The sequence below is a fragment of the Perissodus microlepis genome, chromosome 8 (assembly GCF_051167445.1).
Source record: "Perissodus microlepis isolate ML-2025 ecotype Zambia chromosome 8, ASM5116744v1, whole genome shotgun sequence".
NCBI classification, from domain to species: domain Eukaryota; kingdom Metazoa; phylum Chordata; class Actinopteri; order Cichliformes; family Cichlidae; genus Perissodus; species Perissodus microlepis.
In genome coordinates this window covers 4,393,552-4,415,097 of record NC_140468.1, presented here as the reverse complement: position 1 = coordinate 4,415,097, position 21,546 = coordinate 4,393,552, and the positions used below count along the sequence as shown (strand labels likewise).

The 21,546-nt window shown below is 41.1% G+C and overlaps 1 protein-coding gene across 1 annotated transcript; it reads left to right on the top strand.

Annotated features, from left to right (window-relative positions):
- The first annotated feature begins 7,086 nt into the window (after window positions 1–7,086).
- Window positions 7,087–21,089, top strand: fam171a2b (family with sequence similarity 171 member A2b). The gene is made up of 8 exons (XM_084937090.1): window positions 7,087–7,353; window positions 11,577–11,804; window positions 12,432–12,524; window positions 14,412–14,570; window positions 14,884–15,063; window positions 15,162–15,275; window positions 15,775–15,901; window positions 16,475–21,089. Exons 1-8 carry the CDS (start codon window positions 7,257–7,259, stop codon window positions 17,961–17,963), a joined length of 2,487 nt encoding a protein of 828 aa, XP_084793216.1. The 5' UTR covers window positions 7,087–7,256; the 3' UTR covers window positions 17,964–21,089.
- The last annotated feature ends 457 nt before the right edge of the window (window positions 21,090–21,546 follow it).

Sequence of the window (21,546 nt, the reverse complement as noted above, 5' to 3'; positions counted from 1 at the left end):
CGCTTACTCCTTGAAACCCTTCTTAACAAACCTCTTGACTCTTTTTTCCATGGACTTAAATATTTAACATGTTAACTGAGGCCTGCAGAGTCTCAGATGAGCATTGCACATTCTGACATTGGGGTGAACTTAGTGGGATGTTCACTCCTGGGAAGATTGTGGCATGATCCAAACAAACATAAGGTTTATCTAAATACATTTCATTTGCTAATTTTTCTTCATATAAAAGTGATCAAAAAACGTAATTATTTAGATTAAATTATTTAAGAACATTTTCCACAAACAAAGGAAACAGTACAAGTATGATAAACACAGACAGACATTTAAAAAACAAAAAACAATTTCTGTGTAAAACATAATTACATAGGTTCTTTTAATTGCTAAGATGTCTTCATTAATCACATAACATTCACCAGAGAACCACAGAGGTTTAGGCAGAATTTCAGCTGCACACTAAATAAGCCTAAAAGATGTTATCTTTTATCAAATCTGGATTTTCACTTGGGTGTTCCAAATAAGAAATTCCATCTAAAGCGGTGGACATGAACATAATCATAACCTGAACCCTGCACAGGTTCAACACACACAGAGTTTTGTTCCATAATCAAGGAATAGGCTGTATGTATGTAAGACTCTGTATTCAGCCTGATGCTCATCTGGGAAACACAAAGTTCAGACACTATTAAACTTCAGACCCTCCTACTTCTTTGTGCACAGATTCAAGAGATCTTTCAGGAACAGTGATGCTATTTTCCAGAGATTTGATTGGTCGGTAGGAGATTTAAAGCGGTGAGCTCTAATCTGGCACATGACCTCCTCCAGAGCAGATAATGTTGACAGTATGATTTACCATAGGAATGCACTCCGGTGAGAACAAGTTACCATGGTGATGTATCAAAAACGGGTTAACCCCAAAGTTTAAGATGAAATCCTGCTTTTTATGTAATTTTAGATCCTACTTATAGAACAGGTCTCAGAGAGTTCTAGTGGATCTTAAGCCAAGATAAGGGATGCAGTCAAACAGTTAAAAAAACTACTTCCCCTTCCTAATTACATTACCTTGAAGTAAAATGTCATGAGTAGATGGATTTATACAGACTTAGAAAAACCTATACTGGGCTTTATAGTTTTTGAAGCAATTCTCATACCAGAAAGTTCATTCTCACCACTTTTAATGCAGTTTTCCATTTCTCATAATAATCTGTGCAAAAGACACTGAAGCAATCTGAACCTTTCTCAAATGTCAAACCACTCAAAGTCCATCACTTAGCGACTGTGGAATTAGGGCCCAAATCCAAACGAAGGTGAGCTGTTTATTCTGGCACGTGTACAAAAAATCCAGAGCTAATATACATAAAGCGTCAAAATCCAAAGATGTGCACAGGTGTACACAACCAGAAACACATAAGGGAGGTTAACAGCATGCTGAAACAAGGACTGAAGAAAACATTTTGTACAGGAGGGTAATTATGAGAAGTGGACACAGCAGGGTAATGAGAGGCAGGTGAACAAAGATGAGACAGAAGTTAAAACTAACAAAGACACTAGAGACACACAACAACAGAAATATGACAGTTAAAAACAGCTAAAAGTTATCAGAAACTAGATTCAAGGAATCGCAACAGAAAATCCCAAACTAAAAGCTAAACCAGAAGAACATGTAAAATAAATCTTACAGACCATGATGTTGGCCAATGAATAAAAACTTCTCACCTCTGTGTTAAGGTCCCAAATGTTTTCATATTTCTTCCCAAACCTCACTGTACTCTTTGAAGAGAGTACTGCAAAAAAGTACAGGCCTAATGTAGAGTAACAAGTGTTAACACAAAAATGAAACTTTAAGGATTTATATCAAACTTCATACAAATATTGCAGATCCATTCATTTGATCCATTTTCTTCTGCTTCTCCGAGGCCGGGTTGTGCAGCATCCTAAACAGAGAAGCCCAGACCTCCCTCTTCCCAACCACATCCTCCACCTTATCTTGGGGAACACGAGGTGTTCTCAGGTCAGCCAGGAGATCTAATCTCTTCAGTGTGTTCTTGGTCACCCAGATGGTGTCCGTGTAAAGTGCCTGAACCACCTCAGCTGGCTCTGAGCTCCTCTTGAATGTCTGAACTCCTCGAACTAAAGTAAAATTGAGAAACGCAAAATGACACGTGAAACTATATGTCTTAGAAAACAAAGAAAAAAATGCTCCAACATAGAACCCAGCAGCAGGAGTTATTTAGTACAGTAGAGTCAACACACATGTATGTATACAAACAAAATGTAAAATTACCATAAAAGTAAAAAAAATGAAATATTACAGGAACATCCTGTCTGTCATCTGTGTCACACCACATCGCTGTTCCTACATCACATCCAATCACTTCCCTTGAAACACAGAGGGGAGTGTCTTTTATATGCCTTCCTGAGCCTCAACAAGTCGGTGGCGTGATGTCCTCACAGTCACAACATCTGAATATGAATTTCTCAATCATACACCTTCCACCTCGAAACAGAGAAGAATTCCTTACTAGGGTTTAAATGACTTCAGTGGCAGGAACTTCATTATTATCTGTTGGTGGCTTTCAATCCGTTCCCCCACATGGCTCGAGTGGTGAAAACCTACAAATTTCCACATTGGGTGGCATATTGGCTTTCACAGTCAGCCTCTCATTTGGGGGAATGAGGGCACTGGAGAGGCCATGTACAACAGCTGAAGAAGCCAGTCTGTGGAGCAGCTCCCAAGGATGCAGCGTGGTAAATTACCCCATGCTGAGCATTAGCAACACTCATTGTGATGGTCTGGCACATCCACTCAGGCCTCTTTACTTTATTCAAGTCAAATCCTGCCTCATCCACACACATAAAAATGTGCAGCATCTCATTTGTATCCAACTCAACTATCTTAGCTTTGCAAAAAAAGAAAGCGCCTAAGCTTGACGATTGTGCAGTCAGACATGTCTGTCTCAGGTGGAGACACTTTCAGAGACGATGCTTTGAAAAATCCCACCTTCATCCACAAGATCTTTTAATCTAATGGCATCATTTTCTCTCACCTCTGCCACCTGCTGCTCGTCTTAAACGTGAGCCACGTGTCTGTGTTTGAAGAAAACCTCTTTTTACATTTGCATGAATCCATACAACCAGGACTACACTGAACTCCATAGCAGAGCGTTAAAATATCATAGGTTTGTTTTGTCCTGTTCCTTCATATTTGAGCTCAGCCAAACATTTTCTAAATTTTCACCTGATTTCATACATCAATAAAATCCTCTGAGCAGATGTGAAAAGCCATTACAGCCCCACAGACAGGAGATTTGATTTCTGTAATGAAAATGAAATACCACTGTGTCAAATGTATCACTTTTTTATAACAATAAATCTACAAACACTTCTGTACATTGCCTGGGGGAAAAAAATCCTCAAGCCAAAGAATTTTTAATTAAATAATAAAGATGATAAATATGACAGCCGGCTGCCGTTGGTGAGTGATGAAAGCAGACAGAGAGAAACCTGGATCGAAGGGAGGATCTGAACAGAGTCCAGCACTAAGCCCGTCTGTGGATTTCTGCCCTGATGTGAATAACAGAGCGAGAGAAAAAAAATCACTGTGCTTTAACTTTTCTGCTCAAAGAAACCAAAGACAGACAGATTTATAGTTAGATTTACCGAGCTCCTCATCAGAATAGCCGACATAGCAAAACCAGAAGTCGTTAAAAGTCACCACATTTATTTATTTTGAAGCATTATTTAGATTTAGCATAATTTAAATGATCAACAAGATATAAAAGGTGCATGCATAGAATCACCAGTAACAAAACAGTGAAAAAGTTTAAAAACTTTGCATCAAAAACACCTTTTTCCTCCTAAATTCTGCTTCTGCTGCCATCTTTTCTGTTACTGATTTCAGTTCGGGACTCTTTGAGCACTGCGTCTCTGTCTTATAACGTCTCTGACTGATCTTGGTTGGTTTTCCTTCTTTTGTGATCGTTTTCCCCCCTCTGATTAGTTTCACCTGTGTTGTCCTCAACACCTGTTTCCAGCCAGTCACCCTCCGCAGCTACTGGAGGTTTTTGTTATTCTTGTATTCAAATGTGCGAGCACCCTTGTGTTTATAGCTATTCCTTTTGACTTTACAACAAGAGCCACACACAGCTCACACTGATATCACATTCATATCGTATCATATCATATATTTTCACATTAAATCCTCCAAATGTCTTAACATGAGAAAAGGAAATTTAATTTCAGCAGTATGTCACATTTTTTCTACATGATGAAGAAATGCTGCTGTGGGATATGAAAGACATCTGTCAGCATGGCACGTGCCAATTCTGGCCCCCAGGCCTTATGTTTGACACCCCTGCTCCAGCTCAGCGCCCCATCTAGAGTTGACTTTTGTTTTAGCTGGACGCTAAACAAGCATACTTTCAGAAACTAGAAAGTGTTACCTTCCTACATTCAGTTTTGCATTACATTGTTCTTGTTAAAGGCTTTTCTAGCTGGCAGGATATCGGTGTAACCCAGAGTTTAAGTGAAAAGTTTCAAATTTCCTTTGATATTTACTGTAAATGCACAAATTAAGAGAAACACTGAAGCCTCTCAAAGTTAACGTTTGAAAAAGATTTAACCACTAAAACACCCGAATACACACACTGACTCATTAGGGCTAATTATTGGACCTGAAGGTGACTTCTTCCTTGCAAATGAGTGGGGACCAAAATGAAAAAAGCTAGATTTTAAAAAGAAGAAGTCCAATTTCAAGAACTGGGGTCACAGAAAAAGTTTCAAAGGGATAAAAAAAAAAAAAGTTATATTATCGTATATCAATCAGGCTCAGTCAGTCAGGCATATATAGTCATGTAAGATAAGATAAAAAAGGTGGGAAAGTTAAAGATAACGTGCCAAAAATATTTTAAGGTGACTGATAAATAATTTAGTGAAGTTTTTATACCTGTCCACAGAAGAGGAACTCATCCATCCATCCATCCATTCGCTTCCACTTATCCTTTTCAGGGTTGCGGGGGGCGCTGGAGCCTATCCCAGCTGTCATAGGGCGAGAGGCGGGGTACACCCTGGACAGGTCGCCAGTCTGTCGCAGGGCCAACACACAGGGACAGACAACCATTCGCACTCACGTTCATTCGCACATTCACACCTGGTGACAATTTGGATTATCCAATTAACCTAACCCCACAAGCTGCATGTCTTTGGACGGTGGGAGGAAGCCGGAGTACCCGGAGGGAACCCACGCAAACACGGGGAGAACATGCAAACTCCACACAGAAAGACCCCGGCCTGATGTTGGAATTGAACTCAGGACCTTCTTGCTGTGCGGCAACAGTGCTAACCACCGTGCTGCCCGTTTTTGCAGAACTCTGCAACAAACAAAACCAAGTACAACCTGTGATTGAATACTTTCAGAACTAACTTTAACAGCAATAACTTAAAGTAATAGTTTCCTGTATGACCTGATGCAGGTCGATGGACACTTGGATGAGCTGTGACTGAAAGGCTTTTGTTTTGTTTCAGTTCTTTGAGGTTTAGAAGAGCTTTAGCTCTCAGACAGCTGCAGTCTCATTTGAATCCTTTGGCATACAGAGGAGTTCACGATCGACTCAATGTCTGGAAGACACCCAATCCTGTGGCTGCAGAACAAGCCCAACTCATCAGCCCTCCGTGCCTGTGCTGACAGTCAGTATGGGGTGTTTGTGCTGATGTGCTGTGTTTGGTTTTCTCCAGACGTGGTTGATCCTTGACAAACATCGCCATTTTGGTCTCATCTGTCCAAAGGACATTGTTCCAGAAGTGTTGCGGTTTGTCCAGATACAGATCGAAGCTATTCTGCATTGTTCTTTTCACAGAGAACAGCTTTCTCTCTGCAGACCTTCCAAATAAACCACACTTGTTCGGTTTTCTTCTAATTATACTGTCATGGACAAACATTTTGAGGCCTGTAGTCTTTTTGAGCATTGCAGTCTGACCTTGGGATGAATTTGCTGGGACGTCCAGTAACAGTTTAGATTCTTTTTATCATGAAAAAAAGCAAAAAACGACAAAACATTTAACATCTTTTCAGGTGGGAATATTTGATGGTTTTGTATCATTAAACTCCAGCTATCAGTCAGTTTTGTATGGAAGCCCATTTCTGCCACAAAAAAAAAAACACAAAAAAAAAAGTATCCATAACTCGAAATTTCAAGTTATTTTCTTGAAATTTCGATTTATTAACTCAAAATTTGGAGAAATGGAACTCGAAATTTGGAGAAACATACGAGTTAGCTCTGCCAATCAGTATCTACGTGAATGAGGTCACTTTCTTGTTACCCGGAAGCATACGGCGCAGAGTAACGCACTCAAAACCGGATCGTAACAAATTGGCGCTTTTCCGAGTACGTTTGCTGATAGTAACGCCATGTGATTCCGCTAATAACACAAGGATTTCATCATTTTTGAAGCCACACTGAAAATACTCAGCAATCTTGTCCATTCATGACTGGATATAAACCGGTAGCTTAGCTTAGCATTTGTACCTGGGGGCTAACAAGGAAATGACGTCATTCACATAGATTACTGATTGGCTGCCCTAACTCGAAATTTTGAGTTACTTTTCTCAAAATTTTGAGTTAATAAGTCGAAATTTTGAGAAAATAAGTCAAAATTTCGAAAAAATAAGTCGGAATTTCGAGTTATGGATTTTTTTTTTTAGTGGCGGAAACAGGCTTCCATAGTTTTGGCCTCCTCTAAAATACATGGTTAGCAAAAGGTCAGCACAACGGATGCCATCAGAAACAACACTGCATTATCCTGCTGTTATATCTGTCCTTGTTTAATGCTGATGAACTAGATTATTATTTTGGTTGAAGTAATTACCGGTCTGTTATTGAGGTTTATCCTAATACAGGCTTTTAAAGATGCCCTCTGTTTCACGCATTGATTGATTAAAAAAAAAAAAGCTGAAAAACTGAGATTAATAATCTAATAATTAATAATCACAATCCGAGCAGGGACTTTGACCTCCCGATTAAAGGTCCACGAAGGGTCCAGATTGGTATCAGAGTAGTGCAGATGGGTCGCTGTTCCACTGGAGATCAGCAGAGGGAAACGTAGCTCTCTTTCCTGCGCTCCTCCTCAGACAATAAAAACAAGGCGAAGCCCACACAGTCGGCAGCATCTCGGCTCCATTCAAAGACGTCTGAAGGGGGGGAAAAAAATCAGAAATATGGACACACGGCCGCCGGTCTGGGACTAGAGATGTAGCTACAAGGATGCCAGCAAACTGCATCTTCCGTTTGCTCCTCTTCGTGTCGGTGTGCGCGGTCTGGGAGGCGCTGGCCAAATCTCTTCCAGATCAGGGAGCACTGGGTAAGCTCGCCATACGGGGGATGCGGCACAATGAGGAGATGGGAGTGGTTGCATTTTTACGGCTTTTGTCGACAATCAGTCGATCTGTGCAGCGATGCGCCCTGATTTTATGGCAACCTGAAAGATATTTACGGTTAATTACAGGCGAGGCTTTTTGCCGTGCTTGCCCCGGGATAGCGTCGTCTTTTGGCGGTATAGATTCTTTAATATCTGCGAGTTGCTTTGACAGAGAGGCCACGCTGGTGGCCGTGAGCTGGTTATGCTCCCGTGCTGTGCAGATGTGAGAGATTCAGATGTGAGTGCAGGCCTGAGTCTGTTGTTCCTGTGCAGTGTCAGGCCCAACTAAGCCGGGCCTTCATGTGTGTCATTGTTGCTTTGCACAGTGAGTAACAGTGAGAGCAGGAGGGCCTGCGGTTTTGGAAATGTGTCAGTCCCTGAGCCAACATTTTAGATTTCTTCACTCCAAAATCAATTTCCCTGCAAACCCCCCCGCTATTGTTCCGTTAAATAATGCTTCAGCAGAGGCCTTAACATACTCCGTGTTTATATTATTGTGGTGCATGTTTAAGGACATTATGTAATTACATTGTATTATGCATGCCTGAAGCTATTTTTGACATGCATGAATGGTCACAGGCACAGAGAGTGGAGGAATGTAACTGAGTATACAGTATTTGAGTTACTTGCACTTGCAGTGCTTTCCTGTTGTGACCTTCTCCGTTTACAGCTCCACACTGTAGAAGGAAATGTTCTTCTTTTTAATCATCGTCCTTATTTGTAGAGTCTCAAAAGCAAGCTAATAATAAACTGGAACTACAGAAGATTGCGAAACCGTTCCTAAAATGTTCTTTAGTGGTCCTGTATCTTTTATTATGTGTGAAAAGTGGATTTTTATTGATAATTCTTCACTTTAGTTTTCATATTGTCACCTTTACTTTTAGAATAAGGTTCTGAGTGCTGCTTCCACCTCTCCTTTAAGAAATGTTTTGTCTGTTAAACTAACTTTTTAACATAGATTTTGCACCTTTGCTTTGAGGGAGGAAATTGTCATTTAATTGATGCGTCAGGCTTGTTTCGGGAACAGCTCAGCAGTTCTCCTGACCTGCAAGCATTTGCACAGTGCTACAAATCTATTCCTGTATTTAGAAATGTCAGATTGCTGACACATTCGGGTCTAAGTTGTGCCGCTTTATGTACTTACTGCTCGGTTACAGCCCAGGCAGGTGTTCTTTGGGTCAGCTACTGTCATGACACACCTGAGATCAGGCCCTTGCACTGTGGTCCTGTGACTGAGTCGGAGCAGCCAGATTCACCCTGAGCCAACATTGTTGGTCGAAGACAAATGTGGCCCATGAGAAAACTGCACATGTGGCTGAAAGCAAGTCCAAACATGTGTTAGTTAAAAAAAAGCACATTTTTCGAATCATTTTTTTACCCAGTAAGACCAAATATTGGCTCACTCGTGTCCTTTTTATGATGTTACACTGAATTTCTGTGAACATTTCACTCTTTTCTAACAGTTGGTCATTTAATTGACAAAGCCTGAGTTAGTCGAGGCCAAACATTACTAATAAGTAAACTCCAGATGTGAAACACAGACCATACATTGTTTGCTATCTGGCTTGGTGGAGATGTTGCTTGTTTTGGAAGGAAACAGATTAAATCAAAACAAGCTTACACCAAAGCGTAATCCATCTGCAGATTTTTCTTTGCATCCATATTGAGTCAGGTTTACTCCTTTTTGCATATGACTTTAAAACATAACGTCAGAGATAACAGAAACAGTTCAGGTATGATAAACACAACCGGAGCCTTTAAATAATCTTCCTGTAAAACATATAATGGGTTCAAAAACAATGCCACTTTGACGTTTCAGTCCCTAAAGAAGAGTTTATGGCGATTATATTAAAAGAAAAGCACAAACTGTACAAGAAATAAGAGGCTTCCTGCCTTTGATTTTGACAACCATTCGGTGAATTTAAGTTGTGTTTTGAGATGCGTCCACTGAATCACTTCTGAAGGACACTGAGGGAGGGAAAAATTACCACTGTATCTCACTGTGGCACTGTGACTCTCTGTGTTTGTGTCAATGGAGCTGCTTCAAGCCTTCAAGTGAGGAGCCCAGATTGAGGAAATCCTCTCTACACACACACACACACACAAAGGAGCCTTTATTGGACAATTTATGTTAATGGATGGCAGCATTTATGCATGCACCATGGATATGGACACACAAACATACTGCTTATTATCTGAATGCAGCCATTAGCTGCTGTCTCTGGAAGAGTTGTGCATCGAGGGGTTTGTCGCTGGAGGCCTGCGCGGTTTTAGCTCGCAGTCCTTCAGGGACTGAAACACAACAAGCCAGCTTTTTGGAGTGTCAGCTTGTATCCATGGGAACATCCCCAGCATGACCCACATCTACGTCGTCCAAGAGACGAGATGAGAAAATGTTCCCGAGCTGACAAGAATGATGAGGGGATGAGGGGCGGAAATAGCCACGCAACGGATTTATGACGGGTGTGGCTGTGATGACTACAAACATCATCATCAAACTAACAACAACAATCATCCCCTGCTGGAAGTGATTAGTCTGCAGCAGCAGCGCACACAGCTCACCGGTCAATACATTTAAAACTCTGAATGCATTCTTCATCAGTCACATCTGTTGACTCATAATATACATGCTGTGGGGTCAACATAAGTTACACCTCCTGATGATGTTATAGTCGCCGATGCCCTTAAAGGAGACCTATTATGCTTTTCCTTATTTTCTGTCACGTAGATATATTGTTACTACGGTGGATGCACAATAGATCATGCTGCAGACTGACCTAAACTTTCAGCTTTAAGCTATTTTTTTCTGGTCTTGGATCTGTGTGATGTCAGTAAGAGGAGATACCTTTAAGCTCCTCATCTCAGGCACAGAAGCCCCACCCACCTGATGTTCAAACCTTCAGTTTACAAGGGTCAGCCAATCAGAAGAAAGCCGGCTTAAAGTGGGAGGAGCTAAAAGGCTTAGTAAAGGATAAATATGATTATTTAGATTTTTGTTCCACTCACTGTGTGTTTATACACCACTCTGCTTTAATTATTACTTATTATTTATCTCTGGCTTTCTTCCACAGCGGTTCTTTGTCCCCCTCCACTCACCCCCGAGCCAGTCGTGGCAGATAACTTTCCTTCCCTTAATGGCTATGCCAGAGTTTTCTTCCTGTTAGAGGGGAGTTTTTCCTTCCCGCTGTCGCCAAAGCACTTGCTCATCATTGCGGTTTTTGCTGTGTTATTTTATAACATACTTCAGAACATAAAGCACCCTGAGGTCACTGTTGCTGTGATTTGGCGCTATACAAATAAAACTGAATTTAGTTAAATAGAGTCATGCAAAAGAAATTTCATTGTTTTAAAAAAACGAAACTACCTTTTTTATACATGAAAGTAAGTTATTACTGAGAATCACCATGACTTTTTTTCATCAGCACAAAAAATATTTTTGTCAGCGAAACATCCTGAATATCTGTGTGTCGATATATAACTAAATATTGGGCCATTTTGCTTCTATTATCTTTCTTTTTTGGAAAAATAAAGTTAAAATGTTTATTTAACCCAATTTTGTCACTTGTACGTATGTAATTTAATACTTACTTAATAGGAATATATTTGCATATTTAAACATAAACTTTCTGAACACTTAATTACTTTAATTTGAACTTATTTAATGTAAGTAATTAACTGAGGAAATTTAACATTACCATTTTTAAACATAACTTTTCAGAAAACTTTTAATACAAAAAACATCTCTGTTAATGTGATGAAACCTAAAGCCTGATTATCTCCTCAGGCAATTCTAATTATTATAGTAAATAAAATACAAAGTGTATTTAATGTTTTTATTTCACCTGTTGGGGCACATGCTGTGTTTCATGGTAATTATGCGGCCTTCGCTCTGTGTAGGTCATTTTGAATGACATTGTAACGCTGCTGCATAATTATGCCGTCCTTGTAGGACAGCTGAGGGTGACTTGATAAATTGATAAAACTGCAGTTTAATGAGACGACACAAGACTGGTGAATCGGAAAGCTTCGCTTTTAATATGACAGAAATGTTATAGAAGAAATGTCTTTTATTCTGTTCAATAATTGGCAAAATATTAGCCTTGTTTGTTCAAAACACTCATCAGTTAGCTACTGGCTAATTACTCTCCCTCTTTTTCTCCTTGCAGAGGTGCAAATAAGAGTCCAGGTGTTCGACAACAGCGACCTGTCCCCGTTGGCAGACGCTCAGGTGGAAGTACACGGTAACCAGACCCTGTTGGCGTCCAGCCGTGCTGGCAAAGATGGCGTGGTGAGAGTCAACTTCCTGTACCGTGCGGGAACATGGGTCATTATTACAGCCTCCAAACAAGACTACGTCACCAACTCTGTGCCCTGGCACTCCAGCCGTATCCCGCGTAAGTCCAGCACATTTTATGACTTGTTTGCTTTTTTCTCTTCTTGGCAAGTACCGTAACGGTAACGTTGAGCTTTTAAAATGTCGGGTATAGAAACATTAGATGCTGTGTCCATCTTTTATATACATCCAGTAGATAATAAAACCTATGTGGAAGCTGTAGAAGGAGTTGACAGGTGGAAGTTTAAAGTATTTTTTACCTGTTGACCTACCTCATCCATTTTAAGGTTACTCCAAAGGCTGCGCTTGGCTTCGATACTGCTGTGATTAAAATGGAAGCAGCATTTCTGTTGCATAAAGCCTGGTAGTGCCACAGCTGAGGTTTTTTTTAGAACAGGATCACAGGATCTCTTGTTTTTAATTGTGGGAATAAAAAAATGTCTTTTTTGTTTTGTTGCTGGAGTTCTCAGTCGGGCCTGTCGATGAGGACGAGGAGACTGGATTTAAAAACTGCGTCATGTGTAATTCACCCACAGAATCCAGTTTTTTTCCTTTAGCCTTGAGGTTATGGAGCTGCTTTTGCCTAGATGATGGTTATTTTTATTATTTTGAGTCTTAAAACAAACTCTGTCTCAGCAGTGTTCCTGCACCTGTGAAATCTGCTGATTTCATTTTCTTCTTCTTGTAGTGTATGCAGCAGTCAGCCTGTACTTGCTCGTTCAGAGGCCGGGAACTCTTATTCTGTACGATGACGTCTTGCAGGTGCTCTCTGGGTCTCCAGGTAAAAACAGCCTCTAAAAAAGCCTCATGCAGAACATATTTAATATAATATAGACTCATTAGAAAACGATAGTTCTGTTGTGGTGATTTGGATTGTTCAGTTTGGCCATTTGAGTTTTTATTTTTTATTTTTCAATACCAAAATTATTGCAAATCATCACAATCTCGCTATCTCGTTGCCTTTTAAATGGTTGTTTTGAATTGGGTCTGCAATCAGTTGCTGTCTTGAAAGCAATTTTGGTGTGTCAAATTAGCAATAAAATTCAATAAGGACAGACAGCCGGATATCAATTTGCATTTGAAAAGAGGCAAGTTGCTAATTACATGCAATCTGTTTGTGACATTTTGGTGATTAACTGCAACAAAATGCAGAAAATAGCAAATCTGTTGCACAGAAGTTCACACTAACTGGCTTATGTTCAGAGTTCAGCCTGAAACTCGAAGATCTGAAACAGAAATGTAGAAATGAATCCACAGACAGCGATGCAGTTGCTTCAGGGGCAATTTAACTGCACAATTACAATGGTGCTCGACAGCCTCATGTCAGGTTTCCTGGGTCGTTGACCCGGTATTTTCAGTTCATATTCACTGTTTATCTTCCGTATGTTCCACTTCCTGTTTTATTGTGTTAGCCCTAGTCTGTGTGCATTATGTTCTAGTTATCTTCCCATTTATCATTAGTCAGATTAAGTCCAGCTGTTTACTCACCTGCCCCTAATCGCTCATCATTTAGCCTGTGTATTTAAGTCCCTCAGTTTCATCAGTTCATTGTCTTGTCATTGATGTTGTCACTGCCGTTTCTGTGTGTGTTTTCAGTTCAGTCAGCCAATATTTGTTCATCCAGCCCATAATAAACACCGTGGTAATCCTTCATAAATCAACGTCCTGCGTTTGGGTCATCTCTTCCTCGCATCCACACACGACACCTCTGACACCTCACCTGCGTAGGAATATAACCAGAATACAACCAACTGGCAGATGAGATAAGATAAAGATAAGAAAACCTTTATTAGTCCCACACGTGGGAAATTTGTTTTGTCACAGCAGGAAGTGGACAGTGCAAAAGTTATATAGCAAAAATTAGAATACAATACGAATAATATACTGTACACAACTGTACAGAATAGAATAAAATAAAATACTATATACAGTAGAATAAAATAGAATAAAATATACAATAAGAATACAAATTCGATATACAACTGAGTAAAAATACAACTTTGTATTGAGAGTGGACATTCAGAGGTTGAGGGAGTTGCACATTAAACTTCTAGGTGAACATTTGGTCACCACAACTATTGTGATCAATTACTGAGTATGAAACAGTTCAGTGGTTCCTGTTTTTACCCTCCTGTGACTGAGCCGTTACACAACAGCAGAGCTCTGAGACTGTACTGTATTCGCTCCACACCCTGTATAAATGAAATCCCCGGATCCCAGCAGGGATTTTGATCAGGTTTGTTTTCTTTTTCCTAATTTTACTTACTTCAGTGCGAAGTAATGCATATTTGTGAACATGTAACCAGTTTTTCTTGTCTATAGTTAAACAGTTACTGGATCCAGAGTTGGATCCACTCCAAAAATTAACCACTTCTGAGTTGTAGCAGTCTCCACCTTTCAAGAAATTTTGTGGCAAATCCTCCATAATCCTGCTAATAATGAGATAAACAAACCAACAGATAAGCCATAATTAAGGATTCACACCCCTCTCCACAACCTTAAGCCTAGAAGAGCTGTGCATTATTATTACAAATATAGCTCAGTCGCAGCCGCCTCCGTACAGCTGTGATGCACTCACACATATATCGTTACACCTTTGAGCTTTAGAAACAAACACGGTGGTTGTAGGCGTGACAGACTGTGAGGAGGGGGATTGTTTCTTCTTCAGGGGCTCGTAACCAGCCACTGGTGCAGCTCCAGAGGAAGTCCATTCAGCTGCCGTCCAGCTCCAACTACACAGCACTCACTGCTGCGCTGACCACAGCCAGGAGCCAGTATGAAATTGGGGGATTCCCCTTCCTGCTGGGCCAAGAGACCAACAGCTCAGGTCAGTGTCAGTCTGTCAAACTGATGTTACAGTGTGGTCAAAGTTTCTGTGCCTTTCTGGATCATCTGAGGAGGTTTCATTTCTAGGTCTTTCCAATAAAATCTTAATACCACAGTTTGCATGGATATTTTAGTGTGCTTTAGAAATAGTTGTCCCAGATCTGACTATAAGCTTGCTGTAAATAAATTGCTGCTACTTTGCTAATTTATTGTCATTTATAGTCACTCGTATACCACCGTCTGGTAGCAAAATGAAGATCAGAGTTATTATTCTGTTCATTTTTAGCTGTATTTGTGCCTTACCACCAATACAGGTGCAGAAACTGGGTGGATGGACTTGACGGCGCTGGCAGTGGTCAGCATTCAGCTTTTTGATAAAGATGGCAGCGTGATACGCGTTTCAGATCCGATCCACATCTCTGTGCCGCTGCCATCAGACACCCGAAACAGGATGGCCACGAGTGTGCCCGCTTGGCTGTATCAGCCAAAGACGGGTAAGCTGTGTGCTAAAACTTACAAATAGTCTTTTATTAATGTAAACTATGTATGTATGACTGTACTTAGAGGCTGCTGATCATTTTCTTTCCTCCAGGGCTGTGGGTTCGGAACGGGACGGGCTACATCAAAAAGGACGGGACGCAGTTTGTCTGGAACGTCGTGGTTCCTCAGATGGGATACTGGTTGGCTGCCTTTCCGACGTCTTCAGGTATTGAAAATGAAATGGCTGTTATTGGTAAAATGTTAACTGGTGACTCTTCATGTGCCTTTATACTGCTGTGGAAACACAGATAACAAGAAGCTGGAGAAGCCTTTACTATAAGATTCACTTTATCGTCCCTGAGGAACTCAATAATAAATCAATAAACAAGGTGATTTTGTAGGACAAGGTTAAATAGCCTTGAGTTTGAAGCACTGATCGTATGAAAAATGATAGCTTCCTTAAACTTGCATCCGTTTTAATGGCCACCAGGGGGTGACTCTTCTGGCTGAAACAGACACCAAGATGGTGACAGCAAAACCAATGGGTGGTGTCATGTAGCTATTATCAGCTGAAACAAGTTCCTGATTATTTCATGATCAATGTAAATCAAATTCTTTCCTCCTCCCTCACTTTACAAACAAACTAGCAGTTGTTTGGACAGTATAATAGGGAGCTGACATGCTATGAATGAATCTGAGTTAACTTTTGCAATGATGTCTTGCAGGTTTAGGTTTGTCTCATCCAGGCTTGAGGGATATCACCACCTACCACACTCTGTTCCTGCTCTCCATCCTGGGATCGCTGGCCCTGCTGGTGCTCATCCTGCTCTGTGTGCTGCTCTACTACTGCAGGTGTGGGGAGCATAGGTCCAGGTCTCACTTTTAGGTTTCTGTTTGTAGCAAAACATGGGTTTATTTTAGTCCTGCAAAGCCTATTTTTTTCTACTATCAATAAATTAGGACCACACCCACCTGCTGTTTATGAGGGGTGACCAATTATAAGGAAAATAGCTTACCAGAGGATGGGCTTGTTCTACACATCTAAAACAGCTTGTTCTAAATGTGGGCTTAATTAAGGTCCGAAGAAAGCTTATTTTGAGCAAAGATACTCCAGTAGACATGTTTCCTTTTTTTTACTATAAAATAACATGAAAAATTAATTCATTAAAAGTTTCTTGTGTACAATAAGCATTCATACTTTATTTGAAATGGAACTTCAGTACACAAATAATCCACCAGAGGGCAAAAAACATGCGTCAGATAGTGTACCTGTTTTTTCCAGTGATGTACTGACCTTGCCTATGATAAAGGTCTTAAAAACTGGCTTTATGGGGTTCCTGCTTCATTAGACAGTTTTTGAAATCCCTCCCCTTTTTTGGAGCTGTTTTGCTTCCTTCTGACTTTCAGTTTTTGTTTATCTTTCAGACGGAAGTGTCTGAAACCACGTCGACAGCAAGGCAAACCTCACACGTCCAATCTAAACGGTGCTAAGAGAGACCAGGGCACATCCACGTCACGGCTAAATCTGATCTGTGGAGGCCATGTCGAATCAGGCCCCTCCAATGACAAATCTGACTTGTCGCCATCGCGAGACTACCAGAGTTCAAGGGAGGATTTAACTAAGCATGTTCCAGCCCACATGCTGCGACACGCAAAGGGTAAAAATGCATCAGGTTCCCAGCGGGGTGAAAGCTTCCCCATGAAGGTTACACGTGCCACAGAGACCAACAACTTGGACAGCCCTTTGCTGCATGACGACTACAACCGGAACTACAGCCCCAAAGACAACAAGGAGTCCGACTATCACAGACACCACAACGCCAACGACAATCGAGGGTACTCCTCTGATCCCCCGTCCCCACCTCGCTTCCAAGGCTACGTCCCAAGCCAGTCCGACAAGCCTCCGGATTATTCCGCAGCAGCAGCAGACAGCCTTGCCCGACCTACTTCCCTCAACACCCAACCAGGTCAGATCATCTTTTGCAGCTCCATTGACCAGATGAAGGAGAACATGTACCGCAGCATGGTGCCAACCCTGGTTATCCCCGCCCACTACATGCGCCTGCCATCTGAGTTTTCTGGCAAAGATGGCAAGGACCAGAAGGATCAAGACAAAGATGGCACACAGATGGGAGGAGGCCAGCAGCACCATCACCACCACTCCCAGAAACAAGGCCAGCAGCAGCAACAGCAAGGAGGATCTCAAGGCGACGACTCTGAGGAACCGAGCTGGGCATCTGACTCATCCGGGGGACCTGTGACCATCCCAGTGCTATTCAACGATTCCACCATGGCTCAAATGAACGGGGAACTGCAAGCTCTGACAGAGAAGAAGCTCCTGGAACTTGGAGTTAAGCAACACCCGAGGGCGTGGTTCATCTCTCTTGATGGTCGAGCTAACGCTCACGTGCGCCACTCCTACATAGATGTTGGGAATGACCTCAGTGGCGGTGGTGGATTCGGAGGTGGCTCCAGCAGCACTCCGCGGGATGTCAACCTGGAACCACCTCTGGAGGCCCAAGAGCGAAAATCAGCTGGAAATAGAAAGGGAAAAGATGAGCGCTGGGGAACGGGAGGACGGAAGGGCCACGGTGTTAGCAGCAGCGGCGGGAAGAGTTACTCCAAGCTGGCCTACCCTGACCACAGCGAGCCCAGCAGCAGTGAGGGACGTCCCGTCTCTCCCGAGGAGAACTCCCTAACCCCTCTTCTGGACGAAGGCCCGTCCTCCCGAGGATCCACCATCCCTAGAAGAGGACGCAGCCGCGTGAACAGCAGCCGCAGCAGCAACAGCGAGAACCGCCGCGACTCCATGACCAGTCCAGAGGATGATTCCGAGGACAAAGATGAGAACAAGAAGAGCCCCTGGCAGAAGATCGAAGACAGGCCTCTGATGGTCTTCCACCCCAGGAAGTGAGCTTTTTGAATGAACACTGGAACTATAACAGCCTTGTGAAAGAGGAGTCTTTCACATCACCGAGAGGGAGGTCACAATAAGCACAGCCACTGCTTCACCAATCCATATCCAGGTTGTTGTTTGACCTTTGTGTTTGCCAGTTACTCTCGTAGCCTCACTGTCAGTTAATCCCTCTGGTTTCCACTGAGTTGTAGATTGAAATCTGTCCAGTTTATTGTGAACCCCGTCTCCTATCACCTGTCACTGAACCATGGTCTGAGCCATTGCACATACTGACTGTGGAAATAGCCATTTTATAGAGCAAAATATAAGAATAGAGCACTTGCTAATAATTTGATAACTTATTGATTGATACTTACAGAGTATTTGGAAGTGGATGGCATTTTTTATGGGACTGATGGGAATTCTTGGCAAATTAGGTTTTTTTCCCTGGACTAATTCTACCCAAATGCTCACAATGACTGTAGAAGATGTGAGCTTCTTTTTTCTTCTCTACTCCAAAACAGCTTCCCTGTCTGAAGAAGTTGTGAAAGTTTGTCCTTGAGCTCTTGTGAACAGATTACAGAAATATTATAAAGTCCAACGTGCAACTTGCATTTTGCTCCTTCAGGGATGTTCTTGATTTCCTCTTCCTCCTGTACTGTGTTCATGTGTTGTAATTACTTACTCAAATAGTAATGATTTGAACTGTTCAGCATCATCTCCATCTTCTCTGTAATATCACAGTGATCTACTGTACAATTTTGCCAAAAGTACGCATTTCTGCCTTTCTTCTCTTGGTGAGAGTTTTGGCCAGCAGAGACTTTGTTGCATTTGGGTCATTCCAGTAAAAATCAATCAGTGCCTCCCACCTGACCCTGTTTGAATCAGCAGATTTTTTTATACAACAACTTTAGCATCTGTAATAAAGAAATGTAAGGTTTCACCTTAATACTTCGGATATTTTCACAGTTATAAGCCCTCAAAATACCTAAGAGTGGTTTAAAATTCAGCTCTTTTTAATTCACATTAAAGCTCTGTTAAAAACTTCAATTTCACACCCACTCTGTCACAACCCAAAGGGTCTCAGGACGAGTGGATGCTCTGAGTATAGGTCAACATATGAGAACACTTGCGCTGAACAAAAGTAATGGCCAAAGAAAATCTGGAGACCCTCAAGGATTTTGAAAAACGTCTTTAGAACCTAAAATTTTTGGATAAATGTGATTTATCAAAATGATTAAACACAGTATGTGAGCACCAATGTCATTTCTTGATTCCACAACTGTGCGCTACATTCTGGTGTGTTGAAAGATCACTGTGCAGGAATCACAGTTGGAAGATGAGCCTGATATAGAGACGAAGATCAAAACGGGAACCATTCATATGCTATAGCTTACTATCCCACCCACTGGGTGATATAATCCTTGAAAGTTTACTCAAAATGCACATTTTTTGAGTTTTCTCTGGTGAAATATTAGAGTTGTTTATGTAAAATCTGTGTTCATCAAAAGCAACATTATGGCTTTTAGACTGTGACACTTGGAGATGGTGTAACATTGATTTGCTCACAGTTTCTAACATTTATGATGTTAAAAACTCAAGTAAAACCCTGTGTACTTTGAGGGCCTTTAACTTGGACAGTATTTATAGAATGAAGGTAAAAATTTGCATGGCCTCATTAAATTTGAGGGGTAGGTGGGGGGGAGCCGTGGAAGCTTCTGAGGGGGTCAGGTGGGAATTTTTTTTTTTCAGATTTGGCTGATTTTATATGGAATGACCCATTTATCTTGTGTAAATACATGCCCAGATATTTGAAAGACCATTTGGTATAGAAAGGTTGCATGCATATGAATGTATGAAATAAACAAAAGGCACCAAAAGCCCTCCCCTACAAGTTCCTGCTAGACAACCCCTAAACGCCAAGAAACAAGCGTAGTTCCAAACCGCTTTTACTTGAAGACTTACTATTTCTGAAATATCCTACTGAGATCAGCGGGGGTTGCCTGTAGACAGAGCCTGAACCACTTCTCTCCTGTAAGTGCCTTCTTTCACATAGGATCGAGTGATAGGCATGCCGGTCCCTTTTTAAAATGCAGTCAGCGGTCACCTAAACTCACTGTCGCGATCGGCAGCCACTGATAAGCACACTGCATTGCGGTAACAACAACAGCAACACGCGTCACTCTGGGGAGCATGCCTGCCAAAACAGACAACTTTTCTTGCGGCTATTCCGTCCTTGGATATCTTAATTTCTTGTATCTATCCTCTTTTTTCACTGAACCTGTAAATGGTATGATCTATATGAGATTTTATGTGTATACAATGTGCATGTTAAATGTAGAATAGGGTGTTTTTAATGATTTTTTTTAACTATTATTATTGATAACAAGGATGTTTGGCACAAAATGATGCATTGGACTGTGTTGCCAAATGAACTTCATGAAGATACACTGACTTTTCCCTTAATCCAGTTCTAACGAAATTCACTTCCGGTCGTAAATGTTTACAACAATAACATACTGACCAACACGCTCCTGCTGTTACTAGCATCACCACTGCCTATTCAACAACTGTGAACTTAGCGAGGCTGACGGCTGTTTTGTTGGTGGTTTTTGCAGAGTAATGGGTTGCTTATGAAGGGAAAACGGCTGTATAAAAGTCATGCTGACATGTTGGTCCTTTGTACCATTCGCTTGCTGTTCATAAGCCTGTGTCAGTAGCCTACGGAACAAGCTGAAAATGTGATGTAACTTAAAGTCTGAAGAATAGCACAACCATGAATCGAATCCTGCTAAATGTTGCGCCCACTGCTGTAAGTGTACTTTTATTTTTTTGAACCAGATATGGAAAGTATTGAGTTGTGCAATCGTGGCTTTTCTTGCTTGTTTATGTTTTGCTAATGAAGTGTTTTCTCAGATTTGGTGAACGATTTGACACCGAATCCCTGAGAGGAAACTTCAAATCTGGCAACCTACCGTGCTGGATGTTTTTGATAGTTAAGAGCATCAAGAGGACTGAGCTGTAGGCCTTCATCATGTGCAGTAAATCATCGGCTTCATTCACCTGGTCAGTTGTTTGTAAACTGTAAATTGATTCAACTTTCTGTACATGAGACAAAATAGAAATAAATTTGTTCCCACGGTCTGTCTGTGTTTGGGATTTTATTTTGAAAACCACATCAAAACTAGCCTCTAATTAGGTCAAAAGTCCATGAAGAAAAATAGCAAACTCAAGCTGTTGGAAAAGTTAATGTAGCAGAACAAACAGATGACAAATAGATGTTCTACCAAAGGATACTGAGGGCAATCAAGGGGAGAGGAAACAGCTGGAGGAAAAGAAACAGCTGAAATTAATCAAGATCAAAGATACAATTAAAGTAAATCTAAATACAAGACACAAAACACAACTCACTACCAAACTAAATCAGGAAGCAGGCAAAAAACCTGACAAGAAGATAAAAGAATAAAGTAAACCTGAGGTATCAAATATTTAGAAAACTAAGTGTTTTCAAATAAATTAAATCAAATCAATTAATTCACTTTGATTAAAAAAAACATACCAAAATAAAGCAAAATACACAACAATAATGTTTTAAATATTC